Source organism: Taudactylus pleione, unplaced genomic scaffold (assembly GCF_031769625.1).
Source record: "Taudactylus pleione unplaced genomic scaffold, aTauple2 ptg001047l, whole genome shotgun sequence".
NCBI lineage: Eukaryota > Metazoa > Chordata > Amphibia > Anura > Myobatrachidae > Taudactylus > Taudactylus pleione.
Window position 1 is genome coordinate 123,057 of NW_028285448.1, and position 21,169 is coordinate 144,225.

Consider the following 21,169-nt stretch of genomic DNA (forward strand, 5'->3'; position numbering starts at 1 on the left):
GGAAATGAAGGTTATTGAGGTTAATAATAGCATAGGAGCAGAAAAACCCACAAATTCTGTGATTTTAGCTGTTTTTATGCTTTTTAAAAAAAAAAAATACAAATCCAAAACACAAAACCCAGAACCCAAAACACGGAAGGGTGGTTTTGGCAAAACCAATCCAGATCCAAAACACAAAGAAAGATCCAGATCCAAAACCAAAACACGAAAAGTGGCCGGTGCACACCCCTAGTGTGTATGTAGTGCTTTGTGACACTGTATGACTGGCCTGCCCTGTGTGCATATAGTGCTATGTGACACTGTATGACTGGCCTGCCGTGTGTGTATATAGTGCTTTGTGATACTGTATGACTGGCCTGCCCTGTGTGTATATAGTGCTATGTGACACTGTGTGACTGGCCTGCCCTGTGTGTATATAGTGCTATGTGACACTGTATGACTGGCCTGCCCTGTGTGTATATAGTGCTATGTGACACTGTATGACTGGCCTGCCCTGTGTGTATATAGTGCTTTGTGATACTGTATGACTGGCCTGCCCTGTGTGTATATAGTGCTATGTGACACTGTATGACTGGCCTGCCCTGTGTGTATATAGTGCTATGTGACACTGTATGACCGGCCTGCCCTGTGTGTATACAGTGCTATGTGACACTTTGTGACTGGCCTGCCCTGTGTGTAATGTATATAGTGCTATGTGACACTGTGTGACCGGCCTGCCCTGTGTGTATATAGTGCTATGTGACACTGTGTGACCGGCCTGCCCTGTGTGTATACAGTGCTATGTGACACTGTGTGACCGGCCTGCCCTGTGTGTATACAGTGCTATGTGACACTGTGTGACCGGCCTGCCCTGTGTGTATACAGTGCTATGTGACACTGTGTGACCGGCCTGCCCTGTGTGTATACAGTGCTATGTGACACTGTGTAACCGGCCTGCCCTGTGTGTATACAGTGCTATGTGACACTGTGTGACTGGCCTGCCCTGTGTGTATACAGTGCTATGTGACACTGTGTGACCGGCCTGCCCTGTGTGTATACAGTGCTATGTGACACTGTGTGACCGGCCTGCCCTGTGTGTATACAGTGCTATGTGACACTGTGTGACCGGCCTGCCCTGTGTGTATACAGTGCTATGTGACACTGTGTGACCGGCCTGCCCTGTGTGTATACAGTGCTATGTGACACTGTGTGACTGGCCTGCCCTGTGTGTATACAGTGCTATGTGACACTTTGTGACCGGCCTGCCCTGTGTGTATATAGTGCTATGTGACACTGTGTGACTGGCCTGCCCTGTGTGTATACAGTGCTATGTGACACTGTATGACCGGCCTGCCCTGTGTGTATATAGTGCTTTGTGACACTGTATGACTGGCCTGCCCTGTGTGTATACAGTGCTATGTGACACTGTATGACTGGCCTGCCCTGTGTGTATACAGTGCTATGTGACACTGTATGACTGGCCTGCCCTGTGTGTATATAGTGCTATGTGACACTGTATGACTGGCCTGCCCTGTGTGTATATAGTGCTATGTGACACTGTGTGACCGGCCTGCCCTGTGTGTATACAGTGCTATGTGACACTGTATGACTGGCCTGCCCTGTGTGTATATAGTGCTATGTGACACTGTACGACTGGCCTGCCCTGTGTGTATATAGTGCTTTGTGATACTGTATGACTGGCCTGCCCTGTGTGTATATAGTGCTATGTGACACTGTATGACTGGCCTGCCCTGTGTGTATACAGTGCTATGTGACACTGTATGACCGGCCTGCCCTGTGTGTATATAGTGCTTTGTGACACTGTATGACTGGCCTGCCCTGTGTGTATACAGTGCTATGTGACACTGTATGACTGGCCTGCCCTGTGTGTATACAGTGCTATGTGACACTGTATGACTGGCCTGCCCTGTGTGTATATAGTGCTATGTGACACTGTGTGACCGGCCTGCCCTGTGTGTATACAGTGCTATGTGACACTGTATGACTGGCCTGCCCTGTGTGTATATAGTGCTATGTGACACTGTACGACTGGCCTGCCCTGTGTGTATACAGTGCTTTGTGATACTGTATGACTGGCCTGCCCTGTGTGTATATAGTGCTATGTGACACTGTATGACTGGCCTGCCCTGTGTGTATACAGTGCTATGTGACACTGTATGACCGGCCTGCCCTGTGTGTATATAGTGCTATGTGACACTGTATGACTGGCCTGCCCTGTGTGTATACAGTGAAAGGGTTAAGTGCGATGTGTGAGGTTACAGTAACAGTCTCCAGTAATCAACTTCCTCTTCATTGTGATACAGGAACCCAGCAACTTCCCTGCCAGGGACAGGTCTCCCCCCAACTACTGGCAAAGGCCTCCAGACACCGACACAGAGCCAGCAGCCTGGGAACCGAGCAGCTGACACTCAGTACATCTGGCAGTGAGTGTGGGTGTGATAGAATGGGGTGTGATAGAATAGGGTGTAGTGCGAAGTTTAACATGAAAAGTCAGTAAAGACGTCAGCTGGAGGGGGCAGGGGGTGACCAGACAGTGTAATACATACCCTAGGAGGTATTATACATATTACTGTACCCTATGTAGGAGGTATTATACATGTTACATATTACTGTACCCTATGTAGGAGGTATTATACATATTACATACAGTACCACTGTACAATATGTAGGAGGTATTATACATATTACTGTACCCTATGTAGGAGGTATTATACATATTACTGTACCCTATGTAGGAGGTATTATACATATTACTGTACCCTATGTAGGAGGTATTATACATATTACTGTACACAGAATTATCACAGCTGAACACACAGCTCAGAGTAAAAGTTTTTCTGAATAGTTTTGTGTCTATCAGCTGCCAAATCTGTGGCCTCATGATAGGAGAACACGTCTCTATGTTTAGATGCAATTTTGTTACAAAGTAAAGAGTTGATGAGAATATTTATCTATGAAATATACTGAATTCAAGGGGAAGTAAACTAAAATGTATCATACATATATACTTATTATGTGTTATTATCGCCCCTTCATTTTGTTGTGTCTGTAAACAGGGCCCCCTTCTGCTTATTTCCTCTCTGTAAGGGGCGCCCCTGTCAGCCGCTGGTATGAGGCGCGCTGAGTTTGGGGGCGCAGTTCCTAATCAGTGCTATTTATCTTTCCGCAGACCGTACTGGGGGTCTCCTCACAGAAGGAACCATTTCTGATGAATCTCCTGTTTCTGACGTCTTTCTTCTTGTACCAGGACATTGTCGGAGACTCCGATGGTAAGAGGATGATTAGACTAGATGAGGGCTGATTTAGCACGAGGTTATTTAAGAGTCCTCTTTTTTTGTAATGGGTTAATGTAAGTAAACCGTTGCTAGGCAGGGTTAGCAGGTTTGCAGTGGTGCCGGGTAGCCAATTAGAAGACAGTGAGGGGGCGTACACTTGGCAGGGGTATTTAAGGGCCGATTTGAATTTAGTCCAGCCTCTTTTCAGTTGCAAGTCCCACCTCCCACCCAAAGCCTCGCTATATATGTGTTTGTTTGTCTTTTATAAATTATAATAAAAATAGGAGCAACTAGGCGGGAAGGCGCTGCTAACCAGTGGCCACATGTAAGGTAAGTGGTCATTGTGGGACACATCTGGTGTAAGTGGTCGTTGTGTGGCACTTGCCCTTTTGAAGGATGGCGGGTATATCCCACCCATGCGGGCGGGACAATGGGAACTTCCTTGCAGGAGCACCCAGACTGTGCCATATTGAAGATCTAGGCAGCGCGGGTTACACCTATAATCAGGGGGGTACCATATTAGTTGCCCCCCCATATTAATGGTTTTAATTGGCTAGAGCTGGGTTTGGTAGCGCCATCTTTGCCACCCTTTAAGGCATTAATATCTGGTCATTCAATGAATAAAGCTGTGACCTTAATCCAATGCACTGGTGTCTGTGTGGTTATTCTTAGTTTATAAGTTAGCTTAGGGTTGTGTTACAAGGTTTCATTACAATAAAACAATGGATTACTTAATGGCCGCGACACTGGGCTGCCTACAAAGCCAATACTGAAAGTAAGAATAAGGAAGCGGTGACCTCAGGCCCAATCCCCCAGCTGGGCTCGTACTTGTCCCCATGGGCGGAATGTCCTGTGAGGACATCTCCTGATTGGTAGGTTAGTATTGGGTGGGGATTAAATAACAGGCATGGGGGGGGGGGTGAGGTGCCGAGAAGGAGAGCAGGAGTAATTCCTGGGGCCCAGCAATATTCGAGGGGCCTGGCAATGTCAGATGGACCCAGCAGGGGCCAGGTGAGCTGCGGAGGTGCCTCACATAATATTTTTCAAATTTTTTTGTTTTTGTGAAGGGGCGTGACTACACCTCCTGGGTTGTGGCCCACAGTTTGCCTGAGGACCCCGGGAGGGGTAAGAGAATAAATGACATGGGAGGGGGAATTACAGAGGGGGATATATAACATGGGAGGGGGAGACTAGAGGAGGAGAAAGTGTTTGAGGGCGGGATGTACTAAGGTTGCTGTGACAATCCCGCCAGTCACCGCAACCTTACTAATCGCATATCTACTAACATATGCGATTAGTATCGCAAAGGACAGCTCTTGCAAAGCAGCCGACGCCAGGTGAGGGGGTCTCCATGGGACCCTGTCCCCCCCGAGCCCCGGGGGCTTCCTGCTGGTGACCTGTGCAGGAAGTCCCGGGCTCCTCCACCTCCACTCTGCACCCAGAAGAAGATTAGGAGGAGGAGGAGGACCCAGCAGGAGCACGAGACAGCAAACATGGAGAGCAAGTGAGTGGGGCCAGTGCTGGGCGTCTGCGGGGCGGCGGCGAAGCGTCGTGTCCAGGGGCCGGTAAGAAGACCATAGGCTTCTATAGGGTAATGCCAGGTTTTTCTGGCGTTACCCTCTGCACCGATAAAAGAGCGGCCGAGCTTAGTACATATGGAAATGTAGTAAAAACCCCGAAAACTGGGTTTTTACAGCATTTTCCTTTAGTACATCTCGGCCTAAGAGAGAAAGGTCCGCGAGCTGGTGGTAAAAAATAACCTACATGGAAGAATGTACAGGTGGGTACACACCTATCAGATATCAGTAGATGAAGGTCGTTTATATACTGTACACTGACCGACCATCATCTTCCAGGCAGCCGCGGATCCCGCTGGCTGGGGAGCGGGTTCGCCCCCCTCCCCGCGGCTGTTGCTGCATGTGTACAGACGATCGGCTGATTGCCCGTACACACTTGCCGGGGGACAGATATATCTGCAGTAACATCTGTCCATCGGCTGTGCAGCACACCCAACGCAATATGTCTGTGAACGACGTAGTTCACAGACATATCGCGGGCACCAGATATATTGGCCGATCAATTGATATACCTGTCAGTGTGTCCCCAGCTATAGTTACAGTATTTATCTGTTATTAGTGATTATCTGTTATTAGTCTTTATTTGTATGCTCAGCTTTGTATCTAGAGCAGCCTAGAGAGGTGAGGACTGTGGTTTGGGGATCTGATAAGACTAAAGGTCTGAGTTACTGTAAGATAGTCAGCTCCTGGAAACTGTCCCTCCATCATGTAGCTTCTGATTATAGAGGAGGTTCTCTCTTTTGCGTAGCCTTGGCGCTCTAATGTGGAGCAAAGCACTGACGCCATCTATACATAGTGCAATTGGTACAGGGCGGGATGCACTAAAGGGAAAATGCAACCAAAGCTGGTCGCATCCCCCATATGTACCAAGCTCTGCAATGTCATACATTTTTGGAGCTTGGACCCGTTAGGCGACGCCATCTTTAGATGACGTTGCCTAATAGCAGCCAATGGGCTTCTCACCGCAATGTTCGCTAAAAGAGATCCAATCAGATCCCTCCCAGTGACCCCCGCAGTGCGCGTGGTATCCAGCGCACGTGCAGAGCAACTCCTGAGTCATAAACCCAGATGTTGTGTCACCCAGCGCACGTGCAGAGCAACTCCCGAGTCATAAACCCAGATGTCGCGTCACCCAGCGCATGTGCAGAGCAGCTCCCGAGTCATAAACCCAATGTCGCGTCACCCAGCGCATGTGCAGAGCAGCTCCCGAGTCATAAATCCAATGTAACATCAGCCAGCACACATGCAGAGCAACTCCCGAGTCATAAACCCAGATGTCGCGTCACCCAGCGCATGTGCAGAGCAGCTCCCGAGTCATAAACCCAATGTCGCGTCAGCAAGCGCGCGTGCAGAGCAGCTCCCGAGTCATAAACCCAATGTCGCGTCAGCAAGCGCGCGTGCAGAGCAGCTCCCGAGTCATAAACCCAATGTCGCGTCAGCCAGCGCATGTGCAGAGCAGCTTCCGAGTCATAAACCCAATGTCGCGTCAGCAAGCGCGCGTGCAGAGCAGCTCCCGAGTCATAAACCCAATGTCGCGTCAGCAAGCGCGCGTGCAGAGCAGCTCCAGAGTCATAAACCCAGATGTTGCGTCACCCAGCGCACGTGCAGAGCAGCTCCCGAGTCATAAACCAGTTGTCGTATAATCGCAAAGTCCTTTGTGATTTTAATCGAAATTGCAGATTTTACAGCTTTATATTATGTGTATAACAATTTCACTTGTTTGGTTTTCGTGATGTAGCGAATACTAATGTGTTATTTTTCTCTTTTTTACAGTTGTGAATATAATTCGTAGAAAGATAAGTCAATATTTAAAGCCCTACGGTATTTATTAAGCAAATGTCCACTAAAATCACAAGAAAGCGACAGTTAGGTTTGACTTAAGTTACCCGGTACTAACGGAACAGACCTCAGGACCTCATTCAGAGTCGGTCGTAGCGGCCACACGGTCATACGCCACCAATGTTTGCTAAACTGCGCATGCGTAAAGTTCGCAATGCGCGTGCACAAACTAGCTGCTACGATCAGAAATTTCTCTCTCCTTGAACACAGCCAGGTCGGTAGTTTGAGTGACAGATTGAGGCGTATGTGGGTGGTAACAGGGGAAGGTGCTTGAAAATGGGGGAGTGGAGATCCGAACGCAGGCGTGCCTGACTATGCGAGCAGCGTTTTATGGGAGTGCATATGGTTTATGGGAGTGCATAATTAACAAAGTAGTGTCATGGCACATGTGACATGGGAGGTTTGTACACTGACCTGATCGTAGTGCTTAAGAGAGGGTATGGTCAACCTTAAGATCTACGACCAGCTCCGATGGTCTCGATTAATCCTTATATGGCCGGAGATGACGTGTAATGTGTACGAGAAGGGGGCGTATTTTTTGTCTTACGGCCGCATCCTCCCCTTGGTCGGCCAGTTAACGATCCGATCTTAAGGACGCAACTTGCGAGGGCATCATTTGCATATCCGGCCCCTTTTCCCTTACGACCGTGCGGCCGCTACGACCGACTCTGAATGAGGTCCTCAGTCTCCATTAATCACTACACCCCTTATGGCCACAGTGCGGCAAAGTGTAACAAGACCTTTAGCAGCAGAAACCTTTGTCTCCTACAACATAAGGGCTATTCACCACCAGGGTCGGACTGGCCCACAGGGGTACAGGGGAAACCCCCGGTGGGCCCCACTGCTTGAGGGCCCTCCCCCTCCTTAAGGGATCAGGTTCCAGACTGTGCACTTGAATTATACATTATACATATGTTACCTTATATTGCACAGGAGTATGGTGTATTTTCTACAATGCTAGTGCATGCTATTAATATAGTATATTATTATGCATGCACTAGCAGTATTTTATATATATATATATATATATTTTATTTTTTTAAAGGGGCCCAGACCATGCACTCTCTAATGGTTAGCCACACCCCCTCTGAAGGCTGGCCACACCCCTAAGTAGGGGCCCCTATCACTGCATTCCCCTGGTGGGTCCTTCATGCCCCAGTCCGAAACTGTTCACCACTGTGCGCTATGCGCTATTTTTAGAGCGGCTGCTGCACACAGGCCAGGGTTTTGCGTTCATGACCCCCAGCCTTAATATTTGCCGTGATCTGATTGGTTACAGATTTCCCAGATTACTGTGAAGCAGAGAATGGCGACAAAACACTTGCTGAAAAGATTCCGAGTAGAAAGAAAAGAAACGCCGGGACACAGATACCGTTCCAGACCAACAACTTATGGCCCAAGGTAAGTAGCACATAATAAGCGCATTTACAGGCTGCAGGTGTTGTTCTATGAAGGCCCTTACTTTACACAACTGCGCCATTCTTACACCTGAGCACATGGGTATTCAGCCTAAGGGCCGTATTCAATTAGCAGTGAAAAGTGGCGTCTTGCGAACAGCAGACTGAGGGCCTGATTCAGAGCGCCCGCTCTGAATCAGGGCGTTTTTTTTTTTTTGTTGAGGCCTCTTGGCCGCTCGCGTAGCTGTGGGTTACCACCCACAGCTTATGCGAGCGGCCATGATGATGGTCGCGATGGTCAAGACCATCGCGACCATCGGGCTTGCGACGAGACCCTTGTGGTAGAGTCTCGTTGCCGCAAGCCCCAGAGAGCTTTCGGCTCAACCAGAGCCGAAAGCTCTTCCACTGACATCACTTGTGATGTCAGTGGGGCCGGCCCCAGACGGTAGGCGTTCCCATGGGAATGCCTCCGTCTGGGCAGCCACGCCCCCGGCCCGCCCACCAAAGGGGGCATGCTGTCACTCAACATCGACAGCACGCCCCCTTTGGTACGAGACCCGGAGCGACGGCTTGCCCGTCGTTATCCAGGTCTCACGCATGCTCATGACGGAGCCGGCTCCGTCGTGCGCATGCGCACTGTGCCACCATCGGCCCGCTTGCAAGCGCTTAGCGCTCGTGAGCGGGTCTGCATCAGGCCCTGAATTTGCCTCATTCGCCTGTTTTGAAGCAATGTTTTCTCCCAGCGCACCCCAGCTTTTCGCCCTATTCAATTGTAAAACAGGCAAAAAAGTGGATAGGCGAATGTTTTACAAAGCAAAAAGGACATTTTTTGGGGGCAATCAATCTGTACCCCATGAAAAGCTTCAGTGACCCTTGGAATCAATATAGAATAGTAGTAATAGCCCTAATAAAGGTATTTAGTGAATTAAGATTTTTTTTTATTTATTTCGACTAATTAGTCATTAGGGGGGTTGTCCAAGGGGTTCTGAACCAAGTCCCCACATTTGTACCTGAAAATATTAATTTTGCACTTCTGTTCTCCTGCCTTTTGTCGGAGAAACTTTTTCGCTTGATTTTGCCTATGGAGTTTTCGCCTAGGTGAAATCTCCGGGGATTTGAATAGGGTGATACTTTCAAAACAGGCGAAAAGCACAAATTGGCAAAACTTTGCTCTAAAGGGCACTTTTCACGGCTAATTGAATTCGGCCCTAAATGTCAGTGTTCACAGGGGCAGAGTAACAGTCTGCAGATAATCCATGTTGTGCAGATTGTGTGATGGTAACAGTGCAGATAATCCATGTTGTGCAGATTGTGTGATGGTAACAGTGCAGATAATCCATGTTGTGCAGATTGTGTGATAGTAACAGTGCAGATAATCCATGTTGTGCAGATTGTGTGATGGTAACAGTGCAGATAATCCATGTTGTGCAGATTGTGTGATGGTAACAGTGCAGATAATCCATGTTGTGCAGATTGTGTGATGGTAACAGTGCAGATAATCCATGTTGTGCAGATTGTGTGATAGTAACAGTGCAGAATGATAACCACACAATCAACGTCTTTTACAGTTTATTAGCACTTTAGATTCATCAATTCAAATGGTTACATTTCCCATTTTAGCAGCCCCCATAGAAACCATTGAAAATGGGGGATGGCACCAGCTCTCTCCGCTGTCCGTGGTCCCCTGTAATTATAAAATGGTTGTATTCGGTAGCTTTGCAATCACCAAAACAGGCTATGGGGAGTTGTGTGCAAAATCTGCAATAAGAGGGACTGTGCGAGAAATCAGTGATTATTCTATGGTACCCATCTGGCAAAGTGATTGCCCCTTTTTCATGGGGCAATCATTGTTCTCGGATCCCTGCTCTTTCCTATGGGAAGAAGTTCCTGGGATGCAAAGAGGGATCCCTCCGCTGCCTCCTCACTACCTCCCCGGCGGCTTTGAGCGTGCGTGATCCGAGGCCACGTATGCGTAGCAGCATCGACGGGGAGGAGGTAAGTAACGCAACTACTTCTGTAGCTGCGTTACTAACCACAGGGACAGCTGTTTTTCCCCTGCTGCAAGATCAATACATAATCGTCAGGGGCCATACGGCCTCCGATGATGACTAGGCACCTGAGTCCTGAGCGCAATGGGCCTGATTCACAGATGTATGCTGTGTCTGTGTACGCAACTGCTATGTAAAACTATGTAAATGTCACAGGCGCCGGGGAATGGTTTGAGACGCCCACATGCGGCTTTGCATATCCAGTCAGAACATTCTATTATCACAGTTCTGAGTACCCCTATGGTTCGTGCAGAATGGCCGCAAGAACTGAGACGCTGGAAACATTTTTCTTGCGTACGGGATCACAGGCGCAGGTTGTGACACGCCCCTGAAACAGTTGCGACACGCCTGTGTACTTTAGCGCCACTCCCCCTTACCTCCACCAAACGTTAATCACAATACGAGTAATAAGCCGCAGTGAGCAGCTACGGTAATGTACCTTGACGCATCTTAGATGAATGCGCAGCTTACGATAATTGCTCAACTCCTTATATTTATCGCCACTGCGCACATCTCTGAATCAGGCCCAACGTTACTCGGTTCTACATCTCAGTCCAAATAATTTGCATTTGGACGCATCCCGCCGGTCTACGCATGCATGGTGGTGTAAATAACGCTGGTGTGCATGAATAAAATCACAAAGGACAGCTGTCGCGGTAAGAGTTCTCCTTTATGATAGGAGGACTTCCGGGTCTATGAAGTGACACACACACCACGGTGGCGCATTCCGGCGCTTGGTGCATATGCGGTGAGCAAGCGCAATATCTGCATGAGTGCGTCCCGCCCAAGGTGTGAGATACATGGCGCAACCTAGACGCTCGACCACCTGTAGCGATTTTTGGACTTTTCCCTATATCTAAATGTTGCATCACAGCTGCATCCAGAGTTGCTGACACTGTACTGGGCGGGTGTTTAGGATCTGTATTTTTATCACAGTGGAATTGGTATAAAGTTGCAGATCAAGCACGGGGCTGCGTGGCAGGACGCGGGGGGCGGCTCACTCATATTGCATCAGTCTGTTGCCTTTTTCCCAGGTTAGCGTCTGAGTCACACACAAGTGCCAAATTCAATCCCAGCAGAAGTGCTCAGGGTACTCGTGCATTGTACTTTGGTTGCAATTGTGGTGCAACATATATCTCTTCACTCATCTCAAAATATCTCCCAACCCGACCTCTCCGCTCAGCACAAGATCTGCGTCTCTCATCCCCGCGCATTACTTGCTCCCATTTATGGTTACAGGATTGTCTTTGGGCTGCACCCACTCTATGGAATGCCTTACCACACACAATAAGACTTTCCTCTAGTCTTCAATCCTTCAAGCGTTCCCTGAAAACTCACCTCTTCAGACAAGCTTATCAAATTCCAGAACCTCCCACATAACCTTCATAGCTTCCATGTCTTATTCCATCCCCTCTCACAGTCCTCACATAACCTCACACATCGTCTTCCTCTCACATCCTCCTGACATTTGGCCGACATTCCGGTGTGACTGGATCATGCAGCCCACCAAGAAACTCTGCATTCTGGCCGTACCAAAATGCAATATATATAGCACCTATCCTTGTGTATCAATGCCTATTTCCCTATAGATTGTAAGCTTACGAGCAGGGCCTTCCTACCTATATATCTGTCTGTTATTACCCAGTTTTGTTCTATAAATGTTTCCAATTGTAAAGCGCAACGGAATATGCTGCGCTATATAAGAAACGGTTAATAAATAAATGAATAAATAAATCAGACGCACCTTCAGTACAAAACTGCGTGGCGGATACATGCTGCGGCTTAGTCGCATAATCAGTGATGTACCAAACGGGATTATTTGGTGAGGTTTGAGAATAGATTAGTGAGGACACGCCCGTACATAACAATTAGAGTCAGACCACAATACTACAACCTGGGGCTTAATTCGAGCGGCAGACGTCTGACACGCACTGCGCACACTCTACTCTCTGCATCCCTGTTATATACTTTGGTTAGTGGTTAATAATAAAATTATAGTCTATTAATTAGCTTGATCCATCTCCTTCCTCTTCTTCCTAGATGGAGTGTAATCTGCTGAATCTGGACTTAATACCTAACGCGTTTGATGACCAGTACAAAGGGTGCACGGAAATAATGGAGACAGACGTCATGCCCAAAGTCCTAACTGAGGAGAAGGCCTTGAGCTCTGCGTTTAACTCGGCATGGAATTGCGCGGTGCTGCAGTGGGATAAGGTGAAAGCAACCGTTCGTCTTCCGGAAGACTTTAGGGATGAATTTGGGATAGCAATCGCTGTCTACACAAGAGATTGGCCGAAAGACAACCCGATCTATAAAGTATTTAATGGGAATGTCAGGTTGGCAGGAAGATCTAGAGGATACTACATGCAGAACTTCCACTTCAAGGCTCTGCACTTCTACCTAACAAGAGCTCTGCAGGTGCTGAAGAAGAACTCCAGAAGGCGGCACCGTGCCTACAGGGGGACAGAGGACTCTCACCATGTGTCAGAAAGCGTTCTGAGGTTTGGGAGGTTCACCTCCTCCTCACTGGATATAGAAGTAGCAAAAGAATATAATGAAGGAATGTTCTTCAACATCACAACCTGCTTTGGAGTCGACATCCACAAAATCTCTTCCTTCCCCAAAGAGCGAGAAGTTCTAATCCCTGTGGCGGAGAAGTTCCATTATGTGGGGAAAGAAGGGAACATTTATATCTTGAACAGCACTTGTGAACTCTGCAGCTACTTCAACTGCGCTTATTTAGGAGGTACGTTAGCATAAAACGTTATTCCCCGCGTTCTAAGGGCCTGATTCAGAGGTGGATGGAACTGCAGAGCTGCACACAAGCGGTTATACTATTCTGTCCATCAAATTTGCTGATGCAGCAGTAGGGGTCAGTGGGCAACAGAGACCACCTCCCGGCATCTGCGATCCCAGCGCTGCGACTGAGGGACCAGGGATGATCATTGCCACCATCACGACCGATGGTTGCTCCTTTAGTCAGACTGCGGAGGCTGAAGCTTACCAAAGCCTAACTAGGTCCTGGTCCCTTGTGAGGCCAGGAAATCTGCGTCCACCGACGCAGACCCTGGCCTCGTCCCTCCTGGGGCAGGCCATTTGCCATCGGAGATGTACGCTAGCCATCGGGCGCGGTGCAATATCAGCCTATGTACAGTACGTTGGACAGAATAATGATACATTTATTTCCTGCAGGTTTTCATCAACTATATTTAAATTCCTGTTTTGCACTTATTTAGTTTCTTAAAAAACTTTGGGCTGTATTTATAATGATCTGTATACATCACAGGGCTAGCGCCAGCGAGAGAGCTGCTATAGCTGATGCAGGTCCCTGCTGGCAATAAGACTTGTTGGCGTTCCCGTGCGTACATAATTGTGAGCTTTTATGGGAGATCCAGAGTCATACCCCTACTTGTGGCTGAACAGGTGTAACTCTGCGTCAGTGGGGCATTCGCGCATAAGCAAAGCGTTCTGAAGGCGTGTCGTGGGCATGTAGGCAGAGAAATGTATTTTAGGCATACTTGCCTACCCTCCCGAATCGGCCGGTAGCCTCTCGAAAATCGGGTGCCACTCCCAGCCCGCCGGAAAGACAGGCCACAGAACCCTCTGGATCCCCCCGTGGTTACAATAGAAACCCCTCGCAGCGTGGGTGGCCGATGGCGCGATTGACTCTGAATTGCGTCATCATAACCCCGCCCCCTGCTTCACAATGACCCTAATCTCAGCATGGTGTAGCGAGGATGGGGCCAAAATAACGCACCCACGTGGCCACGCCCCCTGCTCCACCCACAAATGCCGGGTACTGCCCACTATGCCAGCCACGCCCCCTGCCATGCCGACCTGGCTACTCCCTCCCGGAAGAAGCAGCCAGAATGTCGGCAAGCATGGTTTTAGACGGATGGATGATGGCGGTGAGGCCGCACATACGTGCACTACTGTATTACACCCAATATAAATATTCCCATGTACACAATGAGGCCGACCTGCCCGCAGCTCTCTCTCTGCGCCATTATGCCGATACCACGGAGGTGACACTGCGGAAAATAAAGTGAACTTATTTCCATTATTATTTGTCTTTCAGAGGAAAAGCGCAGCGTCCCCGTGTGCAGCGCAGGTAAGAACCGTCTCCCATTGTGGTGATCACCGTGTCATTGTGTCTACATTACACTAAATGACACCGCATATGACATTATATAATTAGGGCATTATTATTATTACGCAGCGCTGTACAGAGCATATTAGTCATTCATATCAGTGCCTTGCCCATTGGAGCTTACACTCTAATTTCTGAACACACACAGACCCCAGATTCAGACACAAACACCACCATAAATCGCCGCGCTGCAGGTGGGGAGATGTAGGAAGTGAGCTGGGTACACGCTATACGACGGTGCGATGTAATGATACATCGCACACACTATACACTCTACACAATCCGGTGTATGATATCGCGATGTATCATTACATGCAGCATTAACAGCATCGCGTCAGTAATTGCAATGTCCCATGTGATGTGCAGGACGGTATAGGGGAAGATGCAATGAACGACCGCGGGGAACGACCGATCGGGCGTACACACTATATAAAGTGTACAATATATTATTCTGATCCGCGTCAGGATGATATATTGTATGTTACATTATATTGTGTATACCCAGCTTTAGATTTGTAGCTCAGATCTATATTGGAGTGTAAAGCTGGGTACACACTATACGATGTGTCAGGCGATAGATCATTCCAACGTGGATCAGAAATATATATTGTATACTTTATATATTCTGTACGCCCGATGGCATTGTCCCATCTGCTGTCCTGCACGTCACCTGGGACGAAGCAATGAACGATGCGGTGTAACTGTACATTGCCCCGTCGTACGCCGGATCTTGCAGTGTGTATGGTGCGCGCTATGAATCAATACATCGCATTGCACTGTCGCTGGGTCGCACCATCGTATAATGTGTACCCAGCTTAAGAATAAAACTGTCCATCATAAGTGAGATATATATCACCAACCAATCAGCTTCTAACTTACATTTTGCAGGCTGTGTTTAAGAAATGATAGTTAGAAGCTGATTGGTTGGTGATATATATTTCACAATTTTATCTCACACCAAGCTTTGATACATATGCCCCTTAGTAAGACTATAGATAATGAGTATATCCCTTTTTCCTCTAATGATTCGAGTCAGCCGACTCTTTTTGATATTTACATAGCTATGTCTTGACAGTAACCAGTGAAACATAGCCCTCCGATAGTAGCTATCGATCATTTTACCTCAGGCAAACTTACTACGCCTATCAAGACCTTTGATAGGCTCAGTCCCACACACCCTCACACGCGATTGGCCGATGGTATACATAGCCCCGGCCAGCTCCATTACGTGAAGGAGCTCAATTGAAAAAGCCAGCATGTGGTGAAACGTGCACCTTGACGTAGACGGGAGTCCCCGGTGTGCACGGTGAAAAGAGACTCCATCCAGGACACTGTTGCCGCTACACGCCACCCTCTCTCAGGTTACTTTCTTTATTCTGGGACACGCTGCCCGCGCCACCTCATCAATGTTCCCACTGCACTGTAAGTATACATCAGTGGGGTGAGAGTGACTACGCGGATAGGCTGACTCCCATTCGACTTTTTCAAGGGGGGTTGTGGTGCCAAGGATACCGTACTGAGGGCCTGATTCAGAGCCGGACGCTCTTGAAGAGCGCTCACTCTGAATCAGGGTGTTTTATTTTGTTGCAGCCTCCTGGCTGCTCGCTAAGCTGTGTGTGACCACCCACAGCTTTTGCGAGCGGCCAGGTGATGGTCGTGACCATCGGGGCTTGCGACGAGACCCTTGTGGTAGGGTCTCGTCCATCGCAAGTCCCAGAGAGCTTCCTGCTCTAACAGAGCCGGAAGCTCACCACTGACATCACTGGTGATGTCAGTGGTGCCTCCCACAAACGGCAGGCGTTCCTTCGGGAACACCTCCGTTTGTGTAGCCACCCCCCCTCCCCGCCTACAAAACGGGGAGAGCTGTTGATCAACATCGACAGCCGCCCCTTTTGTAGTGAGTCCCGGAGCGAGAGAATTTCTCTCTCGCTCCGGGGCTTGCACATGCTCGCACCGCTCATGCGCAGTACCCCACCATCAACCCGCTTGCGAGCGCTATGCGCTCGCGAGCGGGTCTGGATCAGGCCCTGAGTATTCACTGAGGATGACCTCACATACCAGATTACAGCCTCCACGGACACTCATACTCCACCTCTCTATCCTGTATGTGTTTTCAGGCACTCTCATTTCTCATCTGACTCACTGGTGACCCTGCACTGACTTCACACTCACAGGGAACAACAGGGAATAACAGTAGGTGCCACTTATTATTGCATACCCTCATAGTATATGTGGAGGGTCCGCTCGTGCCCCATTCACTACTCTAAGTACATGGGGCACAGCAGCCACCTATCCCCTTGCTGTTACTTTCTCATTATCTGATACTGTACCTGATACCATATGCAATGTTATAGATCTTACCCATTCGCTATATTACATTGCTCTATTCCTCACATATACACCCCAATTATTATGACATCAATGAGCTGAAGAAGCTGTTTATGGTGTTACATATTGTTGTACATATATTTTGGCACTTACTGCTGATGAGTATGTTACTCGTTTATGATGGGTACATTGGATTATTGTATGTATGCCATTTAACGTGTGTTGATTTCTGATGTTTATATCACCTGGGGGTCTATTCATCATACCTTAAAATTCGATGGAGGTAATTAGGTTTAGAGCTGGCATGGAGTTCTACCTAATTACCGGGGAATTCATCATTCCACCTCTCCATAAGAATCTATTCCGGTAGCTGACATTTTTGCGATGACAGCTTTTCGGGAAATAGATACTTTTCCCTGTCTACTCTAAGTTACCGCAGCTGGAATCCGTGCTGCGCATGCGCTGTTACATTCGTAAACCTAGCGCATGCGCCGCACTACCTACAGATGCGGTAAGTTTGTGTGCCCCCCCAACCGCCCTCTCCGCTCACTACCCCCTCCGTCCCGCACTTACCTGTCCGCGCAGCAGCCTCCGGCTCCGTCCTGCTGGTCTGTCATGTGGTCTCCCAGCGCACCACAGTACAGATTAGAAAAAAAAAAAACTTTTTTTTTCTTTCTAAACTTTCTTGTGCTCTGCTGGGAGAACACATGACAGACCAGCAGGACGGAGCCGGAGGACGCACCAGAGCGCTGGAGGGAGACGCCGGGGGACCTCTCAAGCTGTAAGCAGGTAAGTTTCACCTGATATTCGCCACCTCACAGTGGCGGATAGTAACTCCATCAAATTCCGAAAATACATAATTTTCGGAATTTGATGAATACCATAATTTCCATATCCCCATATTAATGTACTAATGTACTAATATCCCCATACTAATGTATGGGGAGTGTGGAAATTAACGCAGGGGGATTTAGCAAGGATATATCAGTGATTATATATATATATATATATATATATATATATATATATATATGATATCAGTGATATCTCCTATGCTAAGTGGCTTCATGAATACTAAAATAACGGTAATTAAGGAAAATGTCCTTAAAAACGTAAATTTAGTATTGATGAATAGGCCCCCTGGTCTTCTAATGTACATTTCATGCATTTTGTGATCACAAACCATGTGGACATCTGATTGATTATATACATTGATTCAGCAGTAGGATCAGCATATGCTAAACTACATCTATGAGACGGATGGTTTATATAGAGGCTCTGGCTGACATTGTTCAGATAAAACGCTGTGGGATATTTTCCCTGTAAATATATTATTATTATTATTACATGTTATTTATAGGGCGGCAGAAGTGGTCCGCAGCGCCGTACATACAGTAAAGGGTGCACAGAACATTACATTACAATACAGTAACCAACTTATAAACAGAGCACAAGTAACAATTAGCAGCACAATTCTCCATACACAGTACAGCTGGGAAGGTGAAGGCTGTCATAGAAGTGCTAGAGAAGAGGCTGTGAGACAGTGGGGAGGAGGACCCTGCTCCTAGGAGCTTACAATCTGTTTTTCTAATACTTCACCTTGGTTTTCTATTGGTGCTACTATTATGTGGATGGGTCCAGCGGTCCTCCTGACAATTTGATATTTGCGTATCTATTTACTGTACACGTATACATGGAGCAATGATACAAAACACTCTTTTGGCCCCATTTTTTTATGTGTTGTCCATTTTTGTCACATGTTCTGTCCTTTGCATATATTGCTTATTAATAGAACCAATAAAAGCTATATTTTATAACTAACCAGGTAGAACTGGTGCCCCAGACCAGAGAGAGTACTTTTCTTTCCCCCTCCTTATCTAATTTATACATTGTGTTTCCACAGCTTTCTGAAGAGACTGTCTCACGCTGGCCCTGATGAGCTGTCTGAAGAGACTGTCCCTCGCTGGCCCTGATGAGCTGTCTCTCCCCACTCTGGGCTCTGTGTAGTCTGCACCATGCAGATTAGGGGATGAGTCCTGATCCCGGAACATTTCAGAAACACTGGGAGTAAAGAACTGAGAAGTGAATGTACTAATACAACATACAGAGACTCGGTGCTCAGCACATACGTGTAAGAAGACACGTGTGCCCGTCACGTGCGTGCACTGAATCCCCTCACATTCCACCTATTCTAATTTGTTTGGGTGCTCTGCGCATTAGTCTGCGTGTTTGTTATCCATGATCAGATGGACACATTGGAAAAGTGCTGCAATATAAAGCCACATTTATACCCCTCCCCCAAAGTGACTGTACCCCACACACAGCAGCCAGACCCCCCCAGGGTAGAGCAGATGCAGTCTCACCCAGTATGTATACAGCGCTGTGAGTCTCCTGAGTGCCGGAGTGCAGAGGATGATATCTAATAACACAGCAGAGAACAGTAACAGCATAATCATCTGTCAGGAGTGCAGAGGAGGGGGGATAACAAAGCTGATATCTAATAACACAGCAGAGAACAGTAACAGCATAAGCATCTGTCAGGAGTGCAGAGGAGGGGGGATAACAAAGCTGATATCTAATAACACAGCAGGGAACAGTAACAGCATAAGCATCTGTCAGGAGTGTAGAGGAGGGGGGATAACACAGCTGATATCTAATAACACAGCAGAGAACAGTAACAGCATAAGCATCTGTCAGGAGTGCAGAGAAAAGTAACACTAGTAACCAGGTAACAATGTCTGCATTGTGTGCTGGACACCAGGGATTGGGCTGTATATTATGTGCTGGACACCAGGGATTGGGCTGTATATTGTATGCTGGACACCAGGGATTCTGGCTGTATATTGTATGCTGGACACCAGGGATTGGGCTGTATATTGTGTGCTGGACACCAGGGATTGGGCTGTATATTGTGTGCTGGACACCAGGGATTGGGCTGTATATTGAATGCTGGACACCAGGGATTTGGCTCTATATTGTGTGCTGGACACCGGGTATTGGGCTGTATATTGTGTGCTGGACACTGGGGATTGGGCTGTATATTGTATGCTGGACACCAGGGATTGGGCTGTATATTGTATGCTGATCACCAGGGATTGGGCTGTATATTATATACTGATCACCAGGGATTGGGCTGTATATTGTGTGCTGGACACCAGGGATTGGGCTGTATATTGTACACTGATTACCAGGGATTGGGCTGTATATTGTATGCTGGACACCAGGGATTGGGCTGTATATTGTACACTGCTTACCAGGGATTGGGCTGTATATTGTACACTGCTTACCAGGGATTGGGCTGTATATTGTATGCTGGACACCAGGGATTGGGCTGTATATTATACACTGCTTACCAGGGATTGGGCTGTATATTTTATGCTGGACACCAGGGATTGGGCTGCATATTGTACACTGATTACCAGGGATTGGGCTGTATATTGTGTGCTGGACACCAGGGATTGTGCTGTATATTGTATGCTGGACACCAGGGATTGGGCTGTATATTGTGTGCTGGACACCAGGGATTGGGCTGTATATTGAATGCTGGACACCAGGGATTTGGCTCTATATTGTGTGCTGGACACCGGGTATTGGGCTGTATATTGTGTGCTGGACACTGGGGATTCTGGCTGTATATTGTGTGCTGGACACCAGGGATTGGGCTGTATATTGTACACTGATTACCAGGGATTGGGCTGTATATTGTATGCTGGACACCAGGGATTGGGCTGTATATTGTACACTGCTTACCAGGGATTGGGCTGTATATTGTACACTGCTTACCAGGGATTGGGCTGTATATTGTACACTGCTTACCAGGGATTGGGCTGTATATTGTATGCTGGACACCAGGGATTGGGCTGTATATTGTACACTGCTTACCAGGGATTGGGCTGTATATTTTATGCTGGACACCAGGGATTGGGCTGCATATTGTACACTGATTACCAGGGATTGGGCTGTATATTGTGTGCTGGACACCAGGGATTGTGCTGTATATTGTATGCTGGACACCAGGGATTGGGCTGTATATTGTGTGCTGGACACCAGGGATTGGGCTGTATATTGAATGCTGGACACCAGGGATTTGGCTCTATATTGTGTGCTGGACACCGGGTATTGGGCTGTATATTGTGTGCTGGACACTGGGGATTCTGGCTGTATATTGTGTGCTGGACACCAGGGATTGGGCTGTATATTGTACACTGATTACCAGGGATTGGACTGTATATTGTATGCTGGACACCAGGGATTGGGCTGTATATTGTACACTGCTTACCAGGGATTGGGCTGTATATTGTACACTGCTTACCAGGGATTGGGCTGTATATTGTACACTGCTTACCAGGGATTGGGCTGTATATTGTATGCTGGACACCAGGGATTGGGCTGTATATTGTACACTGCTTACCAGGGATTGGGCTGTATATTGTATGCTGGACACCAGGGATTGGGCTGTATATTGTACACTGCTTACCAGGGATTGGGCTGTATATTGTATGCTGGACACCAGGGATTGGGCTGCATATTGTACACTGATTACCAGGGATTGGGC

At 47.8% G+C, this 21,169-nt stretch overlaps 1 protein-coding gene across 1 annotated transcript; it reads left to right on the forward strand.

The window, feature by feature from the left end:
* Positions 1-2,334: 2,334 nt before the first annotated feature.
* LOC148453973 (ecto-ADP-ribosyltransferase 5-like) lies at positions 2,335-19,570 on the forward strand. The gene is made up of 6 exons (XM_088461434.1): positions 2,335-2,423; positions 3,170-3,269; positions 7,971-8,092; positions 12,177-12,882; positions 14,215-14,247; positions 18,518-19,570. Exons 2-6 carry the CDS (start codon positions 3,209-3,211, stop codon positions 18,523-18,525), a joined length of 930 nt encoding a protein of 309 aa, XP_088317560.1. The 5' UTR covers positions 2,335-2,423; positions 3,170-3,208; the 3' UTR covers positions 18,526-19,570.
* Positions 19,571-21,169: the final 1,599 nt, after the last annotated feature.